Below are 25,549 nucleotides of genomic sequence, written 5' to 3'. Positions count from 1 at the left end.
CAGCCTTAAAAAAAATCAGATCTGTTTAACATTAGATTTGAGTCATTTCAGCATGGTAATGTAAAATAGCATTTAATTATTTAACAATACTGAGATTATCACCCAGTTCTGATACATTTACACAAAGATACATGCACAGCATCCATACATCTGAATTAGATGGATTAGATATACAGCTCCAGAAAAAGTTATGAGATCTCTTCAAAATGATCAGTTTCTTTGATTTTACTATTTATAGGTGAATGGTTGAGTAAAGTCAAGATCTGTTGTTTTTATTCTGTAAAAAACTGAAATAGTTTTTTCAAATTCCAAAAATAATTGTGTCATTTAGAACATTTTTTGCATATTCATTTAGGAACAATACTTATGCTTTAACTCAGGCAGAGTTCAAAAATCAATATTTGGTGGTATGTTCGTTTCTAAATTGAAATAAATTAGTTTTCTTTGAATTATCTGAGATTTGAAAGAACTGTTCATTTCCTTATTTTGACAATTTCTCAGTTTCTGTAAATAAATGCTAGAAATTACAACAATTTTATTTGGAATTTGTGAGTGCGCTAACCCAGTTTGAGAGCTCCTGCCAGGCCGCGGATGACGGTGACGGGGTTGGATGGGTTGGTGCAGAACTGGTGCAGGGGGGGAAAGAACGCGTCCCTCTTATTCTCCAGCTGTAACAGAAAAAAACACCAATAATATAAATCATACTGTAATTAGTTAACGAGGGGCTGATAGAAGCAGTTGTGGTGCACTCACGTAGATACTGGGCGTGGGGGGGTTGAGCTTGTCCTTGGGAAGAGGGGGCGTCGGAGGAGGAGGAAGGCGGGGTGGGGGGCACTTATCCAGGAGGATGCTGCTGCTCGACAGACCGTTCTTTCCAAGGTTTCTGCAGGAGCAGGAGACACGTATTTAATAAATATAAAAGTATATATAAAAAAAAAAAAAAAATTTATTCAGCAGCCTGAATAAAATAAAATAAAAATACTACTAATAATAATAAAGAAATAAAAAACACATGGGGAAAACATTGTTTACATAATATTTAATTGCAAAATTTGTATTTATTTATTTTTATTTCAACCTTAAATTCAGCTTTCATATTAAAAACTGTGTAAACTAGAGGTGATCAATTGTTTGCCATAAAAATAGTCTTGGTGATAAAACAAAACACTCAATTAAAAATATAGAATACACTACTGCAACAAACTAACCCTAACTGAGATATTAAAAAATAGAAGAATTGTATCAGATTTGTAACAGAAGTTAATGATCCAAAATTTCTTGATACTAATAATAATAATAATAATAATAATAATAATAATAATAATAATAATAATAATAATAATAATGCACTCCAAATATCTCCATATATCCAGGATTAAAGTAAAATAAATGATACTGGACAGATATAATCTCTCTAGTAGATATATAATGGGAAATAAGAACAGTGTAAATTTTACCTTTGCTAAAAATAGCAACAAAAAAAAAACTGATGTGATAATTCAGGGCTAGCATAAACATAATTTCCTTTTAAAACAGTTATTTAAAGGTTAAATTTTAAGACGCAAATCTCTATCTACTGAAATTCCCTCTGGCAGCTCCTATACATATACCATTTTTCCATTTTGATTAATCAATTTCCTTAATCAAATTAATTCAATTAACCTCCCAACCCTAATTAAACCTGTAAAACTTCAGGTTTTGTGTTTCCAGGTTCTTCAACTTCAGGAACAAGATAAAGTGTCTAACTCTGGCCGACCACAAGAGGGAGACACAGGGACGAGCTTATAAACCTGAACTCACCTGCAGGCTTTGAGGATGTCTGAAGAAGTTGGGTAGATGGAGACGGTGGACGAGGAGTGGGAGGGTCTGTGGGGAGGGGCCGGTTTGAAGCAGATCTCTGGAGGTTCTGCCTTTAGCGGGCTCTGAGAGTCCTCGGAACAAGCCCCTCCTCCACTCCCGTTGACGGTGACTGTGGGTGGTGGTCCCGGTGTGGATGAGCCGGGCTTGTTAAGGCTGGCCGTTAGCTCGTTGGCGCGGGGCGACGGGGAGGTGGTGGACAGGGCTGAAGCGGGGGAGGAGGCGGCCGAGCTGCCCGGCGCGGGCAGAGCGACCGCCAGGTGGACGTGGTTGACCCTGGGGCCTGCAGCCGGGCTCTCCTTGCCTGCTAACAGGGCAGAGAGCTGGGGATTGTCTGAGGAGTGGGCGGCTGGCGAACCAGACGTGGACGTAGAGGTGGGGGTGTGGTTGGGGCTGTGGTGGTTGGTGGCAGTGGGACCGTTGCCCTGCGGGTGGTCACTCTCTTTGGTCAGGGGGGCACCTGAGGTAGCTGTGTGTACGGAGGAGGAAGCAGGAGAGGAGGCAGAGGAAGTGGTGGGCGAGGACAGGTGATTGACAGCAGGCTCAGAGGGATCAACGGGGGTCGTGGTGGAATGTCCAACCTGATTGTGAGGGCCACCGTCGGCCGAACCGCTGGAAGAGGGAGCCCGGTCTCCATTAGGACCTGCCCAATGCGAACCTGGGCCTTTCTGAAGCCCCTGCAGAACGAGAAAAGAGTGAGGTTGAATTCTGGGAAAACAAACACACACTTAACCAATAAATTTGCAGGATTTTTTCCATGAGTTTTCCATACATTTAAGGCAACTTTTCATGACCATACGATTTAAAAACTCAAAAAATCAGCACAGACATGAATAAAACCAAAAATCAACTAAAACTATAATCAAAATTGATTAGGCCTTAATTTAAGTAGGCCTTAAATTTATCTGATAACATTTTTGACACACAACCTTTAATAATAAAATATGTGTCAGATCCTGATAGCTTTATTGTATAGGGCTAAATTACTAAACCAACTCTGTAGACTCTTTAACTTTGTAGACCAAATTTCCATGACTTTTCCAAAACTTTCTGGGTATTTTTATTTTTACTAAACTTATCCAGACCTGGAAATTGCTATTTTCAAATTCCATGACTTTTCCATTTTTTTCATGACCGTACGAACTCTGAATATAAAATAAATATTGAATCGAAAGCTCTGTATCTTGAATCAAATGGCATCAGCAGAATGGCGCACAGCGAGGCCTGACCTGAGTGGAGTTGAGATGCTGGCTCTTCCATGCGTCGCCCGGGCTTGTGCAGTTGTGAGGTAGTGCGTTAGGGTGCAGGTAAGGCACGTCTCCGTTGGTTCCCGTTCCCGGCGTGTGATTATTGCCGACAGAGGGTGGGTGAGGGCCGGTGCGGGGGCCTGAACTGGGGCTGGCAGGGAAGGGCCCATTGGCTAGTGGCTGAGCAGTACAGAGGGGGCGCACTGCGGGACTGCGGGAGGGGGGCTGCAGAGGCAGTGAAGGGCCGGCCGTGGGGCCGTTTGGGAGGGCGGACCGAACCTGCCCAGGCGCATTCTGTCTCATCTAGACAAGAAAAGGAAACCAAAGCAAGTTAAGGGTTTTGAGCTGGAAACTATTTATTAGGCGACTCTCAAGAGAAGACTTTAGGGCTGCAAAATATGAGCATACCTGTTGCTGGTGCAATTGCATGGCTGAGAGCTGTGCCTCCAGCTGCTCCAACATCTGCATCTGCATCGGCTTCAGATTTGCTCTGTTGGCCCGCATCTGCTCCAACAGCTGGAAATATAAAAAGTCAGGAAATAGAAGGGATTCAGTCTTGAATGCAAACTGTGCTGCATTTTACCAGGGATGCATGATGCTTGCTAATAAGCAAAACGATTCAATTCCATTAGATTTTAATGCAGTTCTACATAGTTTTATCTAACATTCTCTCCAATTTAGCCATGCCACTTATTTTGAAGTTCTCACTACACAATATCACACAGTAGCAGTAATACTAGTGTACTAATGCTAGTGTTTTTGTAAAAAACATTACTTTATAAATTTAAGAATGCTTAAAAATAGTAACTAACTACTTGGTCTAAGTTTTTATGTCCCTTCACCCCAGTCATGGATAACTCACTTGTGAGCTCCTTCTAGAGTTTAATAGTCATTTTCTGATAAAACAGGGGAAACAGAAAGTGGATTTTGGATGCATATTTCCTTTTAGTATGTGATCTCATTGACTGTATGTAGTTACTTCTCTTGACTCCCAATCATGGACTGGATCAGATATTTAGCATACCGAAGTATACCAAGGTACAAAGGTGGTAAGCACATTCTCCTCCTAGCACTAGGGTCTTGGGTTCAATTCCCTATCTGGGTGGAGTTTCCATGGTCTCCTCGTTTCTGTGTGCGTTTGCGTGATTGGCTGATGACAAGCAATTTAGTTTTTAAAAACATAAACCTGCTTAAGTTTGCTCACCTGTAGTTTCTGAGGCGACAAGTACCAATTTGGAGTCTGTTGCTGTGCTGGGCTATTGCCCCACTCTGCAGAACTCTGTGTATCACAAATAACAAAAAAAAATAACAAAAAAACATATATTTAACACTGCAAACAATACACACATTCTGCATTGTGATGTAAAAAGACATACAAAAAGCCATTTGAGACTAAAATCAAATACTCTTTCGGTAATTTGCTTAAGACTATTATGTACCTTGGCAGGACTGGAGGTTCTCTTCCTCTTGGCTGGACTCGACTGCTCTTCTCCCTGGCCAAGAGGACTCACATGGGGTGGCAGGGTCTGCCCTGAGCCATGTGCCCCAGTGAGACCACCGCCTGTACTGGTGTGGGGTTTACATGCCTGAGAAAAAGTAAAGTACCAAAGTGATGAGCGTAATAAGACAGAACAAAAGAATACGGCAAACGAGACAGGGGAAGAAAGAGAAAGGGAGAAATAGATGTGTGTAAATGCATGTGTAATTTTATAGACCACTGTTTCTCAAGCCTGGTCCTGGAGGCACCCTGTCCTGCGGATCTGTAGTTTTCCTGCTACCAACACACCTGATACAACTAATCAGCTCATTAACAGGTTAATTCAGAGATGTGTTTAGTGTAAATGGGTGTTGTAAAGCAGAAAAAGCCACTAAATAGTGCAGAGCAACGTGCCCCCAGTATTAGGAAGAAGAAACAGTGGCATAATGGCTTTAACTGTGATGCACTCAGATTGGTAAAAGCACCTTAAGCACACTAGAAGGAACAGATATGTCTTTGGACAGTTTCACACATGGCTTTAGTGGGCAGGATATCCGAGGTTTCTAGCAGTATTGCTTTCCAAGTGTGTAATCAGGGTGTAATGATCAGATATGTATGAAGTACAAGAGACCCAGACTTGAGTAAAAGTACAAGTGCTCTATCAAAAAGTGACTTGAGTAGAGGTTGAAGTGTTCTTAATGCCGCACACTTAAGTAGAAATACTAAAGTTTATAAAACTAAACATTATTTTCATTTTCAGTGGAAAGTTAGCAGTGCTAAAGGCAGAACGGGAGCAGAGAGATCTTATAAGATCAGATCGAGCTCTTGATTCACTCAATGATGAGCAGCTTCAATCATTCAGAATAAAGTATTACACTCATTCAAAATATGTAGTGAAGTAGAAATAATACTCTAGTATATACAGTATTTTAGAATTTGAGTACAGTAGTGAAGTAGTTTTACTTATTTACTATATATCTCTGGTAATGATGCACCCATAAGTAAACTGCTGAGCTTAATTTTTGTTTTTTTACTATTTAAAAAAAAATATTTTAAGTTTGGGATTTAAAGTGTGCCAATTTCATTCTTCCACCCAATTTTGAAGTTAGATCAAGCCCCCCAAAAAATCCAGCCCAACCCTACCCACGATTGTCATTAAGACATTAAGCTCAGAGCCTGAGCTTTAACACAAAAGAAGTAGAAAGTTAAAACTGAGCTTTTTAACAACACTTTCTTATGCATTTTCTTATGCCCTATCCGACTGGACCAGAGTAAAAGCAGCGATAGTGAGAAATCTCAGCCTGATCCAAGTTTGTGTTGGGCATCATGTAGCCTGCAGCGTAGCCTGCATGGGGGACCTGTGCAACTAGACACTTTATATTTCTGCGCTTGTGGGCTCCTCAGTTTAAACTGCAAAGGTGTGAAGGTGTGGGCGGGAACATAAAGCTTGGTGGACCAATCACAGCTGCTTTTGTCTGCAACGTGTAGTTAGATTTCAGCAGAGAAGTAAATCAGGCTGCAGCGAAGGGCATGCGTCTATGTGCAGGGTACGTGAATGCTATACTGTAGGTTTGAAACAAATATGAATTGGCCTTTACTCTATTACTAGGGATTACCACAACTGGGCAGACAACATCAACGCTTAGCAGTGGTTGCCAGATGTTGACCCTAAGGCATAGCCTGACTCGAGCCTCCCTAGAAAAGTAACTACGTATCGCCCAACGTGAAGAGGCTGCTGTGATGGCCCATCATACCTAGTGTTCCCGCCTTCATGGTATAAACTGCAGAGTGACGCAGATGGACGAAGGCAGAAGTATTAAAGCGCTTCACTATGTAGCGCACTCTTGCAGGCTATGCCAAAAGCAATGCCACAGGCAACACATTGACTCGACGCAGCAGTATAAATTGGCCTTCAGTTCTTTTGTGGCTTGTTAGGATATTTGCATCGGCACCCATTCAAGATTTTAACCATGCACATCACAAACCCTTTTTTTAATGCAGTAAAATATTTCACAGACTCCTCCCTCAGAATAAGCACACATCCCAGTCATGCCTTCTTCACATGTACAGCATGTAGTTCTGTCAACAGTACACGCTCGACTCGTCATGACTTTACCTTAAGATGGCGGCGTCCGGCGATAAGATAACCCTGGGATGTAAACAGATATACTCACTTCTGAATAGAAAAAGAGCTAGCACTTTGCAGCTAATGCTAATACTGATCCTGCCTCGGTGCTGGAGAAACTTGAAACTAAAAAACTCCTGTATAACTCTGTACTTTAGTGAAGTGGCTTTACTGCTCCTTAATACCTGACTGGTAGAATTTATACACAAGACGTACTGGATTAAGGCACACTGACGATTTTTGGGAAAATGTAAGGATTTTAAGTGCACCTTATAGCGCGAAAAATACAATACTCCCAACAATTCTTGTTGGATGATTGAGTGAAGACACGCACATGTTTTCTTTGATGCATCTGAAATCAACCAACGTCTCTCTTCGTGATGAGGGGAGGATAATGCCATCAGCCCACCCAAAGAGAGCTTTATTTTAAGCATTATTTAAAGTGTCGTAACATTTTGCATTTAGTCTGTGAGTCTCCTTGCAAAGTGGTGCAAACCTGAAGGAATTCCCATTAGTAGCATCGGCATCAGTAATGTTAATAAGAATAATAATAATAATGTGGCTTTTAAACATGAAAAAAAGATTACACGCATGCATACAGCTAGGCAGAAACATTTAACACATCTAATAATAATTTCTAATTATGCCTTAAACTCAGAAAAAAAGTGTTTGATTAGTAAAACTGTGTTTGGAAAAACATGAAAAAACTGACACGATTTATAAACCTACCTTTGTGAGTAAAGGAGGGAGAAAAAGATGGCAAAAATAAACCCAACATTTATCATGAGCGCATCAGTATCAATGAAAAAGCTCATTGTACTGTGCCATTAATGAAAAACACCCACATATGCGCACGCACACACACACATACACTCTATAAACTATCAAACTCAACTACGGCAATGTCCTGGGGAGGTACTGTAACACTAGGGCCCTCTGTTTTGTAATGGTTGCAGGTTTCTAAACCCAGTCAAAAATGTACTCAGAGTAATGACATTTTACATCACATTTTTCAATGAGTTTATAATTTATACACTACTTTTGTCTAATCCAAACTCTTTTATTATGATGCTTACATCTTATGAATTAGAAAACAAAGTCCAATTTCTTTTTAAAATATAAAGTTTAGAGTTTAGAGACAGGAAAAGGTTCAACTCTGAATACAGATTTAACACAGGTCTAAACAGAACATCTAAAGCTACACTAGTGAAGCTCAAACACATGAACCATGCTCCTGTTGTGTTTCATTGGTTCCTCTGGTAAAAGAATATGTATATATACACACACACATTATAGAAGGACTGTAGTATCAATTTATAAAAAATAATCATTCTTATTTAAATCTAAAAGTGATAATCTAATACTTTAGTCTATAAAAATGGCAAAAAAAAAGTCAGAAATAATGAACAGTCCTCCTAAATCTTCTATAGAGCCAGAGGTCAGAAGCATGGTTGAAGCGGTTGAGCCTTGTATCTGAGAGTTGGAGAGGTGTGAGGTGGTTGTATGTGTGTGTTGTTTATTGTGTGTATGAGTGGTTGGGAAGAGGGGTCAGGGGTTATGGTGTTCAGGGTGTGCGACTATCTGGTCTCACCTGCTGGGCTGTGCTCTGGACGCCCTGTCTTGAGGTAAGCTCTGCGGGGATTGGGAGGCTCCATGCTTCCTCAATACTAGGAAGCATTTTACTTTTACTCTGTAGACTAGTGTGCTGAAGGTTACACAACTGAGCCTAGGACGAAAACGCGTGAAAAACATATTTAAACAGCCATCTAAGGTTGGGCGGCGGAACAGTTTAATATATAGATAAGATAGGTGCCCTCAGGCCTAAACACTAAAGGATTTAAAGAGGTGCATTTACTGAGATCACACTACCCAGATCTTGCTGCTTAGTGCTGCAGTTAGTGTAGTAAAGTCACTGCGAAGGTGACCTCAAATTTAAAATGCAAAATCAATGGTAAAGCTTGTAGTTCTACTGTCATTAAATCAGGTAAACTCATTCATACATACAAAGAATGGGGAGGATTAAATAAATAAATCTGAGAACAGAAATTGAAATGAAAATATTGAGAAAGTAAAATGCAATGAAAAAACTTTGTTCAGAACAAAAGGATGTCCACAGAATCAGACCACTCTCACTGGACACCCGATTACACACGTGCATACACACATACTCAAGCACTCAGCTGGCGGTAAACATCAGAACAAAATCAAAATTTGGCTTTTTGGCATGTTGGCAATGTTGGTAAAATGTGAGGGTTTGCAACCAACACATTAAACATAAGATCTGAACTGGGTTGACATATATATAAATGTACAGAACTGTAATTTGTCTGTAATTAAAATACACTAGGTAAATAAGAAATCATTCCAATACAGCCCAAAGTTAGAATGCATTGTTTATACTGATTTTTTTTATTTTGATTTGAAGTTCACCGCCAGTTTAAGGCTTGAAGGGCAAGCATAAGACCTCTGCACAGTAGCTCGTCAGTGCTGAAATCTGGATGCTACACAGAAGATAACAGGAGCCTACTGACTTGCCACTGGCTTTACCTGTAGGTATTTGATGCGTGCGGTGAGTGCTGCTGTGTTGCTGCAGACCTTGCTGCGCGTCGCGTTAATGTAGCACTTGATCGCGTCCTGCGGCTGGTTACAGGACTCGTACAGCGTGCCCAGGTCCATCCAGGCTGCAGAATGACTGTGATCCAACTGCACAGCACAGATATATGCCTGAAGAGCATCCATGGGCTGATTCTGCTGCTGATACAGCACCCTGAGCACGCAAAAAAAAAAAAAAAAAAAAAAAAAGAATACAGGAAGTTATTATAAAGAGCTATCTGAAAAGATGTCAAAAGTTTCCACATTCATTACTCAGGTAAAAGTATAGTTAGATTATAGTATTGAAGAATCAACTCAAGTAAAAGTGTAAATGTACTGGTTTCAAAACTACTTAAAGTATGAAAGTAAAAGTAATGTAAGGGTAAAATAAAGCAATTAAGAAGTCATATAGCCCTATAGTGCACTGCCCCCCCCAAAACACATTTTTCTAAAAGCCATAATGACTATAATATTAAAATATTGAAATTATAATGTTGATTGGGATTTTGCACTAGGCTTCTCCCTAGTGTTTCAGCTGCATATATGCCTATTAAAAATGATTGTATTTTAAATATAGTAGAATGTAAATATATTAAAGAAGCTTAGTTGGACTGGAGTTTGTCTGGAGTTCTCGTGTGCAGGTGTGATGGATCACATATAAACCAATAGGGAGTCGGTATGGTATATGTTTATACTTCTCTACATCCAATTACAATCAGATTCACTCTATCTGGATGGAGAGATTTATCTGGATAGGGGTTTTATTAAACGACGAGAATCCGGAATAAAAACGAGCTGAAATTAAATTAAAAAATAGGAGTGACGAGGCGATTTTTATTAAAATGTAAGGAGTAGAAAGTTCAGATAATTGTCAGATAAAAAGTAAAACGTAATCTGAAAATGAATTACTTCAATACAGTATAGATAAGCAACTCTATGTTTTAAGAGAACAACCGGCTTGGTGAGATAAAGATATTACCACATACGTACCCTATGGAGCACCAGGTGTCTGCACTGGCTTCTGATTTGTCTATAGACTGCCTGTAAGAAATGAATGCATCTTGCACTTTTCCAATACTCGAGTAGCACCTACAGAGATAATACAAACAAAAAAAGAACATAAATTTAAAGGCAAAACAGAAGAAGTGAAGTGAAGAATAGACTGATAGGACTTGGCTCCAATGATGTGGGAGAATTTTGTAGAAGATCAGCTTGTAGAAAAAGAATAAAAAAAGACTAGCAAGGAGCATACTGTCTGATCCAATTGAAGTGTTGTACGAAGAATATGTTCTTTTACCTTCAAATAGACAAGTTACATACGATTTAGATACCGAAAATAAGGCTGAGCAGGTTTCAGGCTAAAGACAAGGGTGAAAACCAAACTTTAGTCCAATTTAATGGACAATATAGTGGACTTAATGTCTTCAAATCACAGAGACTCATGCTTTCTGAAGTAATAAAAGGAAACTAAGGACCATCCTTACTGACCTGCCAAGAAAATACCAGGACTGGCCAGAGTTGGGATCTGCCTCAAGAGACTTCTGCAGACACTGAATAGCGTAGCTGTCTTTATTGGCTCTGTCTCCCAGCTGCTCCACCGTATGATGCATCCATCCTGTGGACAGGGAGAGAGAGAAAAAAGGGGTAAAAATATGGATAGATGTCAGAAAGAAAGTCAGAAAGACTTTTCATACAAAGTCATACACATCCCACATGCAGCTCAATCCACAACAAACAAAAAATATTATAATAGAACTTACCAAGCTGTTGTAACGTAGCAGCTTTCACCTGTGCAGGTAGATTCTCTGTCTTTAATAGACTTTCATAAGCTTCCTTTGCCGCACGGTATCTCTTCTGCTTGCATAAAGAAAAAAATGGGTTCAGAAATGAGATATTCAGAGCCAATATGTAAAAAAGAAAAGCATAAAGCAATAAACAAAAATCATAATAAACACAAAAATAAATAATCTAAATTTAAATCAGTCTAAGTACTTGGTATCATAAACGCGTACAGATGCCCACTGACGTCTGAAACGTTCAGCCGGACTGACAGCAGTAAAGGGCACAGGAGAAGATGAGCTGTGGCACGACACTCTGGCCGAGGGGATCCACAAGCTCCTTCTCTTGTTGCCATGACAATACAGACTGAACATCACACACACACACTGCCAATACTGTATTATAACTCATTTATCAAGACACACACACTCTCACACAATCACTCACAACAATAATTAGGCACAATGTGCATTTAGACAAAACAGCCGACAACACTGTAGATGACCTGTAGACAAACAGAATAAACAGAGAATAAAAAGCAGAACCTACCTGTATCTCATACAAATGAGCAATGTGGAACTGAACTGTCAAAACAAAAGAAAAAGAACAACAATTAGATTAAAAAAAAAATTAAGTATTTTAATGCTAATGCTGAGCTTCTCCTTTAAAGACAACTGCCTCTGTCCACAGCTCTGCAGCTTTCCTACACAACAAATGACTCCACTCAGACTGAGAGGTGAGACTGCCCTTCATGTCCCCTGTGTGCGTGTGTGTAAGAGAGAGAGAGAGAGAGAGAGAGAGAGAGAGAGAGAGAGAGAGAAACAGAGTATGTGTGCAAAAGAGAGAGCACGTTATAGAGAGAAAAAGAGATAGAAGGAAAGAGAGCAAGAAAAGTGAAAGAAAGAGAAAGAGAGAGGGAAAAATAGAGACATTGAGAAGAGAGAAAAGGAAAAGAAAAAAGAAAGAAAAACTGGGAGAGAAAGAAAGATGAAAAAAGAGAAAAAATGACAGAAAGGAAGAAAGAAACAGAAATAAAGATAAAAAGAAAAAGAGAGTAAGCAAAAACAGCTTGAGTGTGTGAGTATTTAGCCTAATCTCACACTTTAAGCAACACAGGGATTGGTGTTTCCAGGGCAACCATTTAAAAGATAGTAAAATAATATCAACAATAACTTTATGATCATGATTATAAAATGTATAAATTAGTAAAGCAGTAGAAAACTTTACTGAGATAGAAACTAATTTAACTAATAAAACGTATTGGGAGTGAGAGTACTTACTTTCAGCTTTGGACAAAGTGCAGTGGTTTGAGTCGATCAAAGCCAGCTGAAAGTGCTGGAGATGGAGAGAGAGACAGAAATCACAGGACAGGTGAGGGGATGGGGGGGGTGGGAGACACAAAAAGACAAAAATACAGTTAATACTCAGCTGTTACATGGGAAGAAATCACTTGCAGATAAAGATGTACACTTGGTCACACTGGGTGATCTAAAACGTGATTAATTTGCCCAAAATCACGATGCCCGGGCCCATTTGGACCAATGATCGATAACTGCGCCAGAACTCGGCATACAAACATGACCACAGTGATGCTTCCTTGGTATAAATCTTTAATTTCATAGGAATATCTCTGGCTCTGAATGATCTATTGCGGCTTACAGTGTATTTTAGGAAAGCTGAAATTGAACGATATGGATGTCAATCAATGAAAGTAGACGGACCATTTAGAATTCATGTGCAGTTTGAATGAGGCTGTTTTCTGAGCGGCTTTCAATTTAAAAGTCCTCACACTGTGCCTAATTCCTAATTAAAAATACACTGATGGGTTTTAAAGAGGATATGTATGGTTAAATGGAAAGCTGTATATTATTTTTTATTTCATAACCCTGATGAAGTTTTTGATGGGGATGTTCAGGATCTAAACAGTTGTTGCAGGTATATATGATTTTTTTTAAAGTGATAAACTGCTCCTACACATAGCGACAAGTTTCTCTGTCATTTCAGAGAGAATTTACAGCAAAAAAAAAAGAGATTTATTTGTTTACAATTATTCAAAATGTCAGCCGAGGCGATTTAAACTGTGCCTGGCAGAAAAGCCACTATAGGACCTGTGGAAAGGGGTTAAAATATGCTATATTAACGGATGACTTATCAAAAATATACATATAAAAACAACAATAATCTACTGTGTCGCCATACAGGACTTCTGTAATGTGCTATGCATCGTTTCCCAACCTGAAATTTACTTTATTTTTCAGAACAAACTAAATAAAAACTTAAAGACTATAAATCCTTCGTAGCTACAGTTTTAAAAATTACTATTTTAACTTTACTGACTTTTCTTTCTGCTGTATTTTTGCCAAAGCAGTGATTCACACAGGGCAGTAATCCTTATCTCCTGACTATGATCTGATCAGATCTCACGATCGACTACTTTTAAAAAAATATTGGTCAATCGCATAATCACATAATTTGGCTAAAAATCTGTTTTTCCGATACATACAGATCAAACTCTGTATCTTTAAAACATAATATTGTTTTTAAAGCAACCCAAAGCAGTGTAAACTAGTGCCTGGTGCATGTATTTTTAACATAAAATCATAATCATGTGTAATATGATTTTTTCAATTATACTATAACTGGCTGAATTCACAAATAAAAAAAATAAATAAAAAAAATCACTAAACACTGGGTCTGACCTGCTGTAGACACACCTAAGGGCGCATAGCAAAATGAACATAATTGTGTATATAAACATCTGGGCAAGGGTGAAGACCATTCTTATGCTTTGTATAAGCAAATAAAACCCCATATTAAAAGCTTATGCCCCCAAAACAGCACATGAACACACAACCCCATTAAAAGAGCACACACATGCATGCTAATACACAGTAATACACAGTAAACAGCTCCTACCTTTAAGCTTGATTCGTAGTCTGTGTTCACCTTAAACATCAGCCCGAGTCGCAGGTGGATTTCCTTGGCTCGAGAGAATCCAGGGTCAATGTACAGCACCTCCTGAAATGCTTTAATCGCCCTGAAATAAAATAAGTATATATATATATTATTAAGGGAAAATCATTAAAAAAAATAACAGTAATAATTTGAAACGTAAAGAAGCCTGTGTGTTCAGTCTTTCTCTGACTGAACTAAACAGCAAAATCCAACCCACACTTTTACTTTCTCATCGCCAACCACACAATGAGCCTGTTAAACATCACCATGGAAACTACACCAGCACTGCCTGTGCATCATGTTATCATCACTGTGCTCGAGGAGGGAGCGATATCAGGAGAGTAAAATACCACATAAACATTTTATTAATTGTATTGATTATTAATAAACACCTTATTACTATCATAAAGAGTTTTGCTAATGATATGAAAGGCATTACTGTGCATTAGAGCTGTGTTTAGTGGTGAGACAATACATATTAAAATACAGGGGTTACGATTCAATATATCACAATATATTGTGGTATTGTAAACAAAGCAAAGTATTACAAATGTTCAAATTAAATATTAGGAAAACTGCCATAGTTTATTAGGGGTGTGCTATATCGTATCAATAATATCAACAACACTTTAGAATCTGGTAAACGATATTATACCCTGAAATATTGTGCCATAGCACCCACACCTAATTATCACATCAGGGTACAGCTTTTTTTTTTTTTTTTTTTTTTTACAGTTTTTAGCAAAAGAAAAATTGTACAGAACAAATTATATTGCTATATTTTTACAAAAACAATTATATCATTTGTTATTTTTTAATACAAAAATCAGTGTTTGTAAGTTACTGTTTACGAAACAGGTACGTATGTTTATGGTTTCCACTGAATGTATTAAAAAATTATATTTATCCTATATAATAGGTCTTTATATTCATTTTTGTCTTATCCTCTCTTTAATTTTTTTCCATATAAATTAATAGAGTGTAAAAGTTGATACAGTATTGCAACACAAAATATTGTAACTGGTAAAACACATTTTAACACATCTCTACCCGAGACACCATAGTAACCACCCAGAAGGCAATGAAGGTCACAGAAACTGGCTAAAACACCATAAAATCACCTTGCCAAACAGTAGCATGCATCTAGCGTTCACTTAGCAACACCACAGAAACCAGCTGGTATACCATAGAAACATCGTAGGAACACCTCAGCACAACTGCACCAATTCAGAGCTTCAAAATGACCAACTCTGAGACTGAACCAACCATCTATCAATATGCTAGCAACATCGACTAAAAACGAACATGGTTTTTATTCATTTTGCCACCTTTTTTCGCAGCTGAATTGCCTAAATTTATTTTGTTATCCTCTCGTAAATAAGGAAAAAATATTTTTTTATATAACAACATTCTTAATATCCCAGCAGACACACAAACAAATCACAACACATTTACCTCAGCAGTGCTTAATTCTCAATTCACTGACAAAGTGCTTCGTACCTCATGGTATCACTCAATTATTTCATTAAGAGGGTATGATAGAGGCAGTCTGAAATGCAGGGTCACTAGCATATCATTTGCACTCACATTTTGTGGCATGGCACACAAGGATATTAAAATGTTAGAACAGTATTGTAAATTTGTGCTAATTGCCACTTAACGTTTGAATTAAAATGTTTAACTAATATTTCAAACAATTCGTATGTACTTACCACTGAAATGCATTGTAATGGAAGTAAACCATACCAAGGCCATATAAAAAGGCAGCATTCTGAAAAAAGAAAGAAACAGACGTCAATGTACAAAAACACCCAACATACTTAAACAATCCTTATACATAAACACCCAAACTATACCATTTAAATTAATGTGTTGATATGAGGCTCTGAGCTAGTGTAAACACGGTCACAGGGAAACTCAGAGACGGCACAGAGCTCTCCTTAGACACCGGATTATACTCCAGTCACAGAAAGTTTTATTTATAAAATCAAGGATCATCAACGGAGAGATGACACTGCAGTTTTTAAGAAGGATTTTTTTCAAGCTCTTTCTTGCCATATAGGCTATATGATTTATGCTAATATAGTTTTACAATTTTACAAACCATTTCTTGAGGTGGAAAAAAAAAATCATTTCCGTAATCATGGTTCTCGAATTACTCAAGAAATCATTTTACCACTACAACCAATTACAAAACCAACAAAAAAGGTTTGCACAATATTATTAAAATAAATAAATAAATCTTAAGTAAAATGATAGTAAACTTTAAAAGGTAGGCTTTTATCTTCAATACTCGAAATGACTCCACGTGCGTGCGTGTGTGTGTGTGTGTGTGTGTGTGTGTGTGTGTGTGTGTGTGTGTGTGTGTGTGTGTGTGTGTGTTCTTGGTTGTAAGTGTGACTCGAGAGTGCACTCGTAGGCGTTTGTGGGCTTTCCTCTATAGTAATATCACTCCTGTGGCTTTCCGGGTTAGTCATTCAGTGCACCGCCTTCATTCTGCACACCTTTTAAAGCAGTTTCAGTGTGAACATGCGATTTGTGAGGCCAGTACTAATTCAAGCATATTCAGAAAAATTCTGATTATGCTTTAAATTACACTCTTTAAACTAATTTACTTACTTTAATAAAGGAAATCTAACAACAATACAGACAGTAGATAATAAAATAATACAATCAATAAACAACATCTCTTTCTTTACACACAAACACACACTCTAGTAACACTTTCACTTCCCTTTTTTGTAAATCAGTTGTAATCTCTTGTAGTGATTAATATAACAGTGCTTAAAGTGACAGGATTAGAGCTGCAACTAATGACTATTTTAGTAGACATCTAATCTGACGTTTTTTAGCAACCCCTAATTAGTTGATTAGTTACTTATAGTCAGTTATTTTTTTATCATGTCGTCCATTTGTGTCTTATTGGTGAGATTCCTGGTCCAATGCATGTTTTACTGAATCTTCACAGCTAAAATTTTAAAGCTCTAGACAGATTCTACAGGACATTTTGATAGTTGAAATACCAATATAAATATACAAATCATATTACAGGAAACTTTCACACAGGCAGGACAATGTTATTTTCTGGAAATTCCACTTGAATGTCTTGCATTGACAAGTAAATAATAACAGAAATTATATATTATTATATTATTATTATTATATATATTATTTAATAGTCACGGGGTGCATTTTTTGGGCTACATTTATACGTGGGATTTAAACTCTGAGAATGTGTTTAAACGTATAATAAGTTGATGTACAGTGAGGAAGGGTGTTGTCTTGTCTCTTATCTGGTGTGGTTACATGTTTGAAGATAAACCACACATTAATTTGGGGGAGATTCCAGTCCACATCTTAGCATAAACATGCAGCAGCTACAGTCTTTAATGGAGCGGGCTAACGTTTAGCGGCTGTAGGTTTGACCAAAATGTTGCTTTTTTGAAGATATTTTAGTGTGAAAATGTTTAAGAGCAAGTCAATCACTTAAAATGAGCGTAAGGTCAGCGTGTCAAGGGGCGAAAACACAGAGAGGTAGTTAGTTTTATTATATTGGATGACTATTGGATTTTTGCATTATTGGAACAAGTACATGTATTTGCAGTCGTGTATCAGAATCGTATCAGAACTCAAAAAATATAGCATTACACTTGTTTAATACATTTTCACTGGGAACCTTATAAATCCAGATGACTCCATAGAAAAACAAACTAAAAAAAACACACAAAAAGAAAGGAATAAGAACACAATCTATATAAAAACTCATAGGTGCTTACCTTCCAGTAGTCTGACTGTAAACTGTAGTACCTCTGGTATGCTGATAATGCTGAAACAGAAAGAGAGAGACGTAGGACATTAAATTATGTATTTTAGGTTTTAAAATATACTCGAATTAACTGAAAAGAAGCAAGCCAACCTGTTATCTCTTAGTGTGTGTAAGTGTTGTGTGAGGGATATGGTCGTAATTAAATAAAAATGATATTTCTGGTATTTCTGAAAGCCCAGTAAATATGTACTGTCTGTAGTTGTGTTGTTACGTGAATGGGCTGTTTGTTTACATTTATGTTTTCTCTTCCCTTCCTACCTGTCTGAGCTCCCCCGCTCCTCTGATTATCTAATAGTCTACAGGTGTTCTTGCTGAGCTAGACGAGAGTCTGTGGGCTGATTGGTTGGACTGGCGTTGGCGGATGGTTTACAAGCAAGTCATGAGAGGGGAAAGAGAGAGAGAAAGAAAAAGAGTGTTTCTGTTCTCACCTTTTGGGTAATCCTCCAGTAAGAGGTTGAAGTGACCCAGCTGGCAGAATAACTCAGGGTCAACTTTTCCTTCAGCTTTCAGGATTAGAGAGTCGTAGCAGCGAACAGCCTGCAACAGGAAATGACAACGATATCAAAACACAACAAGACTGTAGATAAACTCTGATCTACAATCTTCAGATAGAAATCAAACCATGCAACATATGACTGAACAAAAACAAGTATATCTCTCTTTTACAGTTTCCTGTGTGGGGAGACCCACACACTGCCCTAATCACCAAACCCACTACATATAACGTTAGAAGGGGAGAGCCTGTAAGGGTTTACGTTTTTGCATGTTCTGATTTAGTAAAGAAATTAAATAAAAAGTGTTTAGCATCACTCATCATACTTGGTATCAGTTTACTTCAATTCCAGGTGAAAAATACAGGGCTAACTGTACACTGCTGTGTGCTGTGCTTGACCTCATCAAGCTCGTGCATGCGTCTACACTTCCTGTATCAGCGTTTCAAAATAAAAGCCCGATTCTGAAGCACATGTGGCAAAAACCTGAATACAAATACAGCACAAACACAAAATCTACAATTGTACTGTACGCAACAACAACGACAAAAAAACGGAAAGAACACACATAAATCACAAAAGAGACTAATAGACCAAACCGATAAATGATAGACGTTAAAAAGATTTTACATGTTAAAATGTTAGTTTTGTCATTATAATCTATTATAAATAATCAAATAGTCTGATTAAACGTTCGCCTACGTCTTATCTGTAAAGTGAACAATAAAAAGGGAGGAGAAGGAAACAGAAAGAGCGGATCATTTATAAGTGGTCAGCTTTATCACTTCTATGACTAGCCGCTCAGCCTGGAAAACCAGCACACAAAAGATGAGAAACAAAGCAAAGAAAAAGTGAGTAAACTTCACTGTAAAGAAGGAACACATGACGAGTTGCCAGGTCTTTAAATACCTGTGCAAGTAACAAAGCTACCAATACAAAACATATGCATTTATACATAAAAGTTTTAGTTTAAACCAAAAGTGAAAAATATTTTACATTTATTAACAGACAGATATAAAAGCTCTGAAGGATCTTGGGAGGATAGAATTTACAACAGTTTTTGGCCCTAAAAGAATACAGTTTTGCTTATATTTTTCTGACTATGTATCCCATACTATGTTAGCATGTTAGTGGTGATTACTAAGTCTCGTTTAGCCAATAGGATCTCCTCAGTCCTTGATTTCCCTCATCGGTTTGCTGCTGCTAAGGATATTCTAAGGGACGTTAGGACACCGGGGTATTCGCAATGCTCGGTAATGTGCTGTGCATTGTCCCTCTCATGACAAAATGTACCACATTAAAAACTTTAGAACTCGTGCTGAGCTCCAGCTAAGGAAGTCTGTGAGATCCTGTAGCTTGAGAACTGAGTTGTGGAGCTCAGAACACACACAATGAAAAGTGCTGCTTATTTAGCGCTGAAAAACTCTACTATTCTGAACGTCATTCCTTTAGTTTTCCAACTTTTGCTGCTGTACTATTGTGGTGGCAAAACGTAGTCGGCAGTATTTGCTGGTTTGTGTGTTTAGTGACGTTTGTTAGTTTGTAAGCAGTATCCAGTTAGTGAGGTTAAAATATTTTCTTTGCTTACTCCACAAGGTGCGTTAGTCTTACACATTCTACAAATGCATACTCAGAAAGGAAAAACAAATCTAGAGTGAGCCGAGGAGTTAAAGACGAACTGCGTTCCATTTTGTGACATTTAGCTGATGCTCCTATCTAGAGTAACCTAATAACAAGGTTATTCTTATTACAGACGGAGGTGGGCCAGGGTGATGTTAGGAGTCTTGCCCAAGGACCAACCTTATTGGTGTATCGCAGCATAGTCAACCAGACTGGGAATTGCACCCCTGTCTTCCACATGACGTGGTGACTCACTGGCAGGTAGTGGTGACATCCACTGTGCCACACCAAACACCAAAGCATAGAAGGCTGTACCTTAATGAAGGGTCCTTCATGTAGAATGAAGAAATACAACCAAAGTCTACAGCGAATTAAAGGACACAGCCAAGGACTAGTCCTATGTCAACTTTTGACATAGCTACTGTCTGGTAAGCAATGTCTGCACCAGGGCACCAGACTCATGAGCCTCACACAGAGATGCTGTAAATCCCAAATATGATCTGATCAGCTCTCATAACTGGTTTAATTTAAGAAATATCTTCCAATTGCATTTTTTGCCTAAAATCGTTCAATACTGATACACAGATGAACAAGCGTTCAGTCATTCATAATAAACAGTGTTACACATACATCGTGGCTAGCAGTGTAACGGATCATCATACAGATTGGGACCACTGTTTGGCACACACAGTGTAAATGAAACAGGTACGATTGAGATAAAGGTACAAATTGAGCTATGGCAAAAAAACACAAAACTTCTGCTTCATATGATAAAACGTCTTATATCATTTACACACACACATCCTCTAGTAACATAGTAACACCTAACATGATGGGAAAACACACAACATGTATCTGAATACATACAACTAGTCAGAAAAAAGGAAAAAATGATTGTATATTGTGACTTCAAATTTCCAACCGCAGAATAAAAGCCACTGAAACTGGTGATCAAAGTTTCAGTTTCTACATCTTCATGACGACATTACAAGCTGCTGTTAATATTCAGTATAAACACAGGAAATAAGGTGTAAAGTGGGTCTTTGATCCTAAAAAAATACAGCAACAACTGTTTGACTCACACTTCATTTTTCACATTTTAAGACGAGACCAGTCAAAAAAACAAAAAACCTGTTCAAAAACTCCAGTAGCACTGCTGTATCTGATCCACTCACTGTACCAGCACAACACACACTAACACCTCATACACCACCACCATGCTAATCACTGCTAATCACTGCAGTGCTGAGAATAACCACCCACCACCCAAATAATAATAATAATAATAATAGCTGCTCTGTGGTGGTTTTCTCTCCTGTGCATTGAAAAAAGAGTGAAAGGAGGATAATAATTATAAAGTATACAGAGAAACAGATTCAGGACTTCAGTCTGTAATTATAGAAGTACAAGGTGCTCCTACATGATCAGTGGAGCTGAAAAACAAACAAACAATAAGACACAATGAGTTTAGTCGGGATGTGCCATTTCAAACTGTACACAATAATATTGCAAAGATTTTTTAACAAAATAAGGAGTGCATCAGATGATTGGAATACAAACTTCAACATCTGTGTATCTTTTAAATAAATGGTGTAAAAGACTACAGCAGCAGCAAAACTGTGGAAGTCGATCATGACTTGTTCACAGAGCATACCGCAGTCTTTCCCTACAAGACATATTTTGTAGTTTACTGTGGCTGAAAGAAGTAGTTCATGTATTGTTCAAACACCCGCTACCAGTATTGGTAAATGCATCTCTAGTTCTATATAAACATGTTAGCTGTTAAAAACAGGGCTGTACTGATCTTTTTTCCACCCAACCTGATTCATGTATTTTAACACGGAGTAGTGAAACCTCGATCAACAAATTTTAATCTCAAGATATTGTACACGTTCAAGCAATCACATGCAATTTACAATCAATACTAGTACAACCATTGGCGTAGGAACCGGGGGAGGATGGGTGGGACATGTCCCACCCAATATTGGAAACAGGTGGATTTGTCCCCCCCAAAAATTATATCGTTTTGCTCAGATCAGCTGTACTATTAATGAGGAGACAGACCAGACCAATCACGGAGCCGGTTCAGGTATTAAGTCCCGCCTCTCAGCACAAACAGCCAATCAGCTTGCTGGTTTTGCGGCCCGCGGTGTGCTAGTGGGGGAAGCCCCGCCCCCTCGCTGTGAGATATAGCAGCGGGATCGGGCTGCAGCAGCTTCAGCTGATTAAGATCTGGATATACGGGGATTTTTCTAAAGAAAGGTAACGATAGGCTAACCACATAAACTGTGATGATGTTTCTGATAGCTGGTTAAAAATACAAGACTCTAAATCAGCACACAGTTTAAACCCACTGTGATTAATAAACTGCAGCTGTGTTAGTGAGTTAGCTTAACTTTGGAATTAGATAGATTGGAAGTCAACGTTAAAGAAAAAATAAACTATATACGTAATGTTCAACTTGCCCTGTACCTGATCAGCTAATCACTGTTTCATTTTTAAACTGTCTTTATTAATTTAGGATTACAGGATTTACTGTGAGCAATAATGAACAAAATTTCATTTAGTTAACTAGTTATCTAGAAGGCAGATGTAGTGGATAGTCAGAATTTAGTACAGTACTTTATGTTTGTCGTTTAAAGCAGTTTCTTAACCCTGATCACTGCCCCAAAATTGTGTAGCTGATTAGCTAATAAACAGTCATTTACTGAGTTTAATCATGTATATCCAGCAGTGTATTAGACACATCATACCACCACTTACTTTATTAAATGTCTTTAAAGCAGAGAAAGCTCTAGAATATGTAGAACAGTGTTAATATTCAGTAGAATATGTAAGAAGGGTTCACAGTAAGGCCACATGTCCTGACGTTTATAATTAAAATCTTTATGAAACGTAAAGTTACATTCTTTTACATAAAAGGACACCAATCTTTAGAAGAGCTCTTAATAGAAAAATAAAAGCGTAGGATTTTTTTTAAAGAGTGGAGAAAATGTAAATATACAACAGAATTGACATGTCAATACATGATAATAATAATAATAATAATAATAATAATAACCAAATCTGTTATATTATTTTAAATATTAGGTGATAACTGATAATTTTTGTCATATGTATATGTATATGCATATTTTTTTCTTACAACAGTAAATGTAATGTGAAGTAACATGTTTAGGTTGTAAAATCACCTTGTTAACTAATAAAAAACAAAATACAGAAAAAAAAAATATTATTTGTGATTAAAAGTAATTTCCACAAATGTTGTTCTAAGAAACTATAGGGTGGGCTTGGGTTCATATTGGCAAATGTGTCCCCCCCAATATCAAACCTGCTCCTACGCCCTTGAGTACAACAGATAACCCAATTCCTTCATCTATACTGCAACAGGTTCAAGACCAGACAGGAGAACCACTCTGATTCACAACAGTACCAGTGCACTCATGTTAATTTATTACCCTGTATTGCCAGCATACCACAAGCATTGACAAGAGCATAGACGGTCAAAGGAGTGCTAAGGAATCTTTCACACAACTGTGTAAAAGGTCACTCTTCGTGCCACTAAGAAATGATCTTGTTTTTGTTTATTAAGTTGTTATTTTACAACAATACACCAATAAAATAAACTCCCATATTAAAAGTGATCAAACGGAGAGAAGAAGTCAAATTACCCTGGTTTCTAATGCAGAAAATATTGTGTGTGCATTGGAAACGTTTACATCCTTTTTTTCACAATGAAGGCTAACTTTTAAACAAACTGTAAAGGTATAATTTTTTTTAAAGATCTAAATAATCAATGGATTAAATAACTGCATTAAATGGGACGCCATTTTACCAATTTTGCACTTGATATGAAGCATTCTGCCCATGTTGAGGGATGTTTCATGGTTTGTAGTTGAGGAGAGGCCAAGGGTCAGAGGGCTTGTCTCATCAAATCAGTTGACCAATACAGTTGATTCTTACACAAAAAAAAGTGTATAAAATTTATACAACTGTAAAAAGTAAAACAAAGCCTAAAAAAGCAAACAATCCAAACTAAAAGAAATGCAGCAAATTTACCAACTATCAACTAATTATTACAAAATCAAACAAACTCTAAAGCCCTGTCTGGACAGCAATAGTTTCTTAGGAGGTTCTGGGGTAATTCTCTCTTTTATGGGGGGTTTAATCCTCTGTGATTTTATTCCCGTCCAGAACGACCATGTTCTGTTTTTCTCAGACGTCCTCTGCGAAAAGTACAGGCTGAATTATCTACTGTTTTTCGCTGAACTCTGTGCTCCTTCAGGAATTTTATTCTCATCCGGACACAAATCTCTCAAATCTCAAGTTTTGTTACCTTTCGTCTAATAAAATTAGAAATAGACTATTTACACACTTCTTTATAAAAGCAGCAGAACACTCAACAGTAAGGGTGGCAACAATACAAGGTCATCTTGATGTTTCCCCTTAATAACGATATCGCAATACTGTGATTCTGCCAAACTCTGCATATTGCAAGACAACTCTATTGGTGTCAACTAATACAATGTACACCCAAGTGTAAGCTTAGTTCGCTTGCATCTTTTTAACACCCTCTTTTACACTGTCTAAAACTCTACCAAGTGTGACATTAGTCCAATGTTGTAAAAGGGTCATAAACTGCCATAGATTAGAACAGTTTTGCTGCTCTTAAAATGTCTAGGCAGAACACACTAGTATTATGCTACACTAAAATCGTCTCAAACTGTATCATAAGCTTACAGAAAAAAATTGATGTTGATGTACCAACTAGTGACTGCAGCACATTTTCCAGATGTTAATCACTGAACAGCCGCCATCATAACCAGCTTCCACCAATCTGCACCTCAGAAGCACAGTCACAGCATCTTGCATTTTATCTAGTTAAACAGAAACACATACAGTTGTTTCTCTTCCATTTGCTCTTAAGTTCACTAGCAGACCACCAACCAAAAAGCCTGAAATAACTCATACTGGAACACAAGCAAGGGTACCTGGGTCATTTCATTCTCAGTGCTGAAAGATTTAATAGTGGAGCACATGGTTCCTCCAGTGAAATCGGATCATTCAAGACACATTTAAAATGTCCTACTTAATCGGTTACGCATTTTGGAAGACCCTTATGAGTGGGTCACCCAAAGCACATATGAAGGGCAGGTATAAACAGGGCTTTAAAATTAATACCCAACAAGACCCAAACTATTACCAGAGCTGCTAAATATGCAGAGATCAACAGGCTACACATTAGTATTGCCCAAATAATTTAGGCAATTCAAGACACATTTTAAAATGTCATTTTGGAAGACCCTTATTAGTGGGTCACCCAGAGCACATATGAAGGGCAGATATAAACAGGGTTTTTAAATATCTAATTTAACACCCAAATTATTACCAGAACTGCTAAAGATGCAGGAATTAATTGGCTATGTATCAGTATTGCCCAAATAATGTAGGCAATCTTTGTGAGCAAATTCATTAAGTTACTGTAGAATTACTTTACATGTTGTTACAAGGACGGCTGGGCAATTTCAAGAATATACTACTGCAAAAAAACAAATATTAAAATTTTATTTAGTAACTATG

At 37.7% G+C, this 25,549-nt stretch overlaps 1 protein-coding gene across 2 annotated transcripts in view; it reads right to left on the bottom strand.

The window, feature by feature from the left end:
* Positions 1–25,549, bottom strand: part of kdm6al (lysine (K)-specific demethylase 6A, like) — a 39,540-nt gene that overhangs the window by 6,389 nt on the left and 7,602 nt on the right. Inside the window, exons 3-20 of one of the 2 annotated variants that reach the window (XM_007244234.4) lie at positions 18,287–18,395; positions 17,809–17,858; positions 15,745–15,803; positions 13,994–14,114; positions 12,358–12,412; positions 11,627–11,661; positions 11,059–11,152; positions 10,787–10,913; positions 10,289–10,387; positions 9,254–9,473; positions 8,298–8,432; positions 4,544–4,690; positions 4,309–4,383; positions 3,513–3,620; positions 3,087–3,407; positions 1,801–2,534; positions 754–883; positions 563–668 (exon numbers count right to left, since the gene is read on the bottom strand). In XM_007244234.4, coding sequence (XP_007244296.3) covers positions 563–668; positions 754–883; positions 1,801–2,534; positions 3,087–3,407; positions 3,513–3,620; positions 4,309–4,383; positions 4,544–4,690; positions 8,298–8,432; positions 9,254–9,473; positions 10,289–10,387; positions 10,787–10,913; positions 11,059–11,152; positions 11,627–11,661; positions 12,358–12,412; positions 13,994–14,114; positions 15,745–15,803; positions 17,809–17,858; positions 18,287–18,395 — 2,725 coding nt within the window. The remainder of the gene's footprint in view (positions 1–562; positions 669–753; positions 884–1,800; positions 2,535–3,086; positions 3,408–3,512; positions 3,621–4,308; positions 4,384–4,543; positions 4,691–8,297; positions 8,433–9,253; positions 9,474–10,288; positions 10,388–10,786; positions 10,914–11,058; positions 11,153–11,626; positions 11,662–12,357; positions 12,413–13,993; positions 14,115–15,744; positions 15,804–17,808; positions 17,859–18,286; positions 18,396–25,549) is intronic. The other variant, XM_049479846.1, reaches the window with a different exon arrangement.

The sequence above is a fragment of the Astyanax mexicanus genome, chromosome 5 (assembly GCF_023375975.1).
Source record: "Astyanax mexicanus isolate ESR-SI-001 chromosome 5, AstMex3_surface, whole genome shotgun sequence".
NCBI classification, from domain to species: domain Eukaryota; kingdom Metazoa; phylum Chordata; class Actinopteri; order Characiformes; family Acestrorhamphidae; genus Astyanax; species Astyanax mexicanus.
The sequence above is the reverse complement of the archived record's forward strand: the minus strand, read 5'-3'. Positions and strand labels throughout refer to the sequence as shown.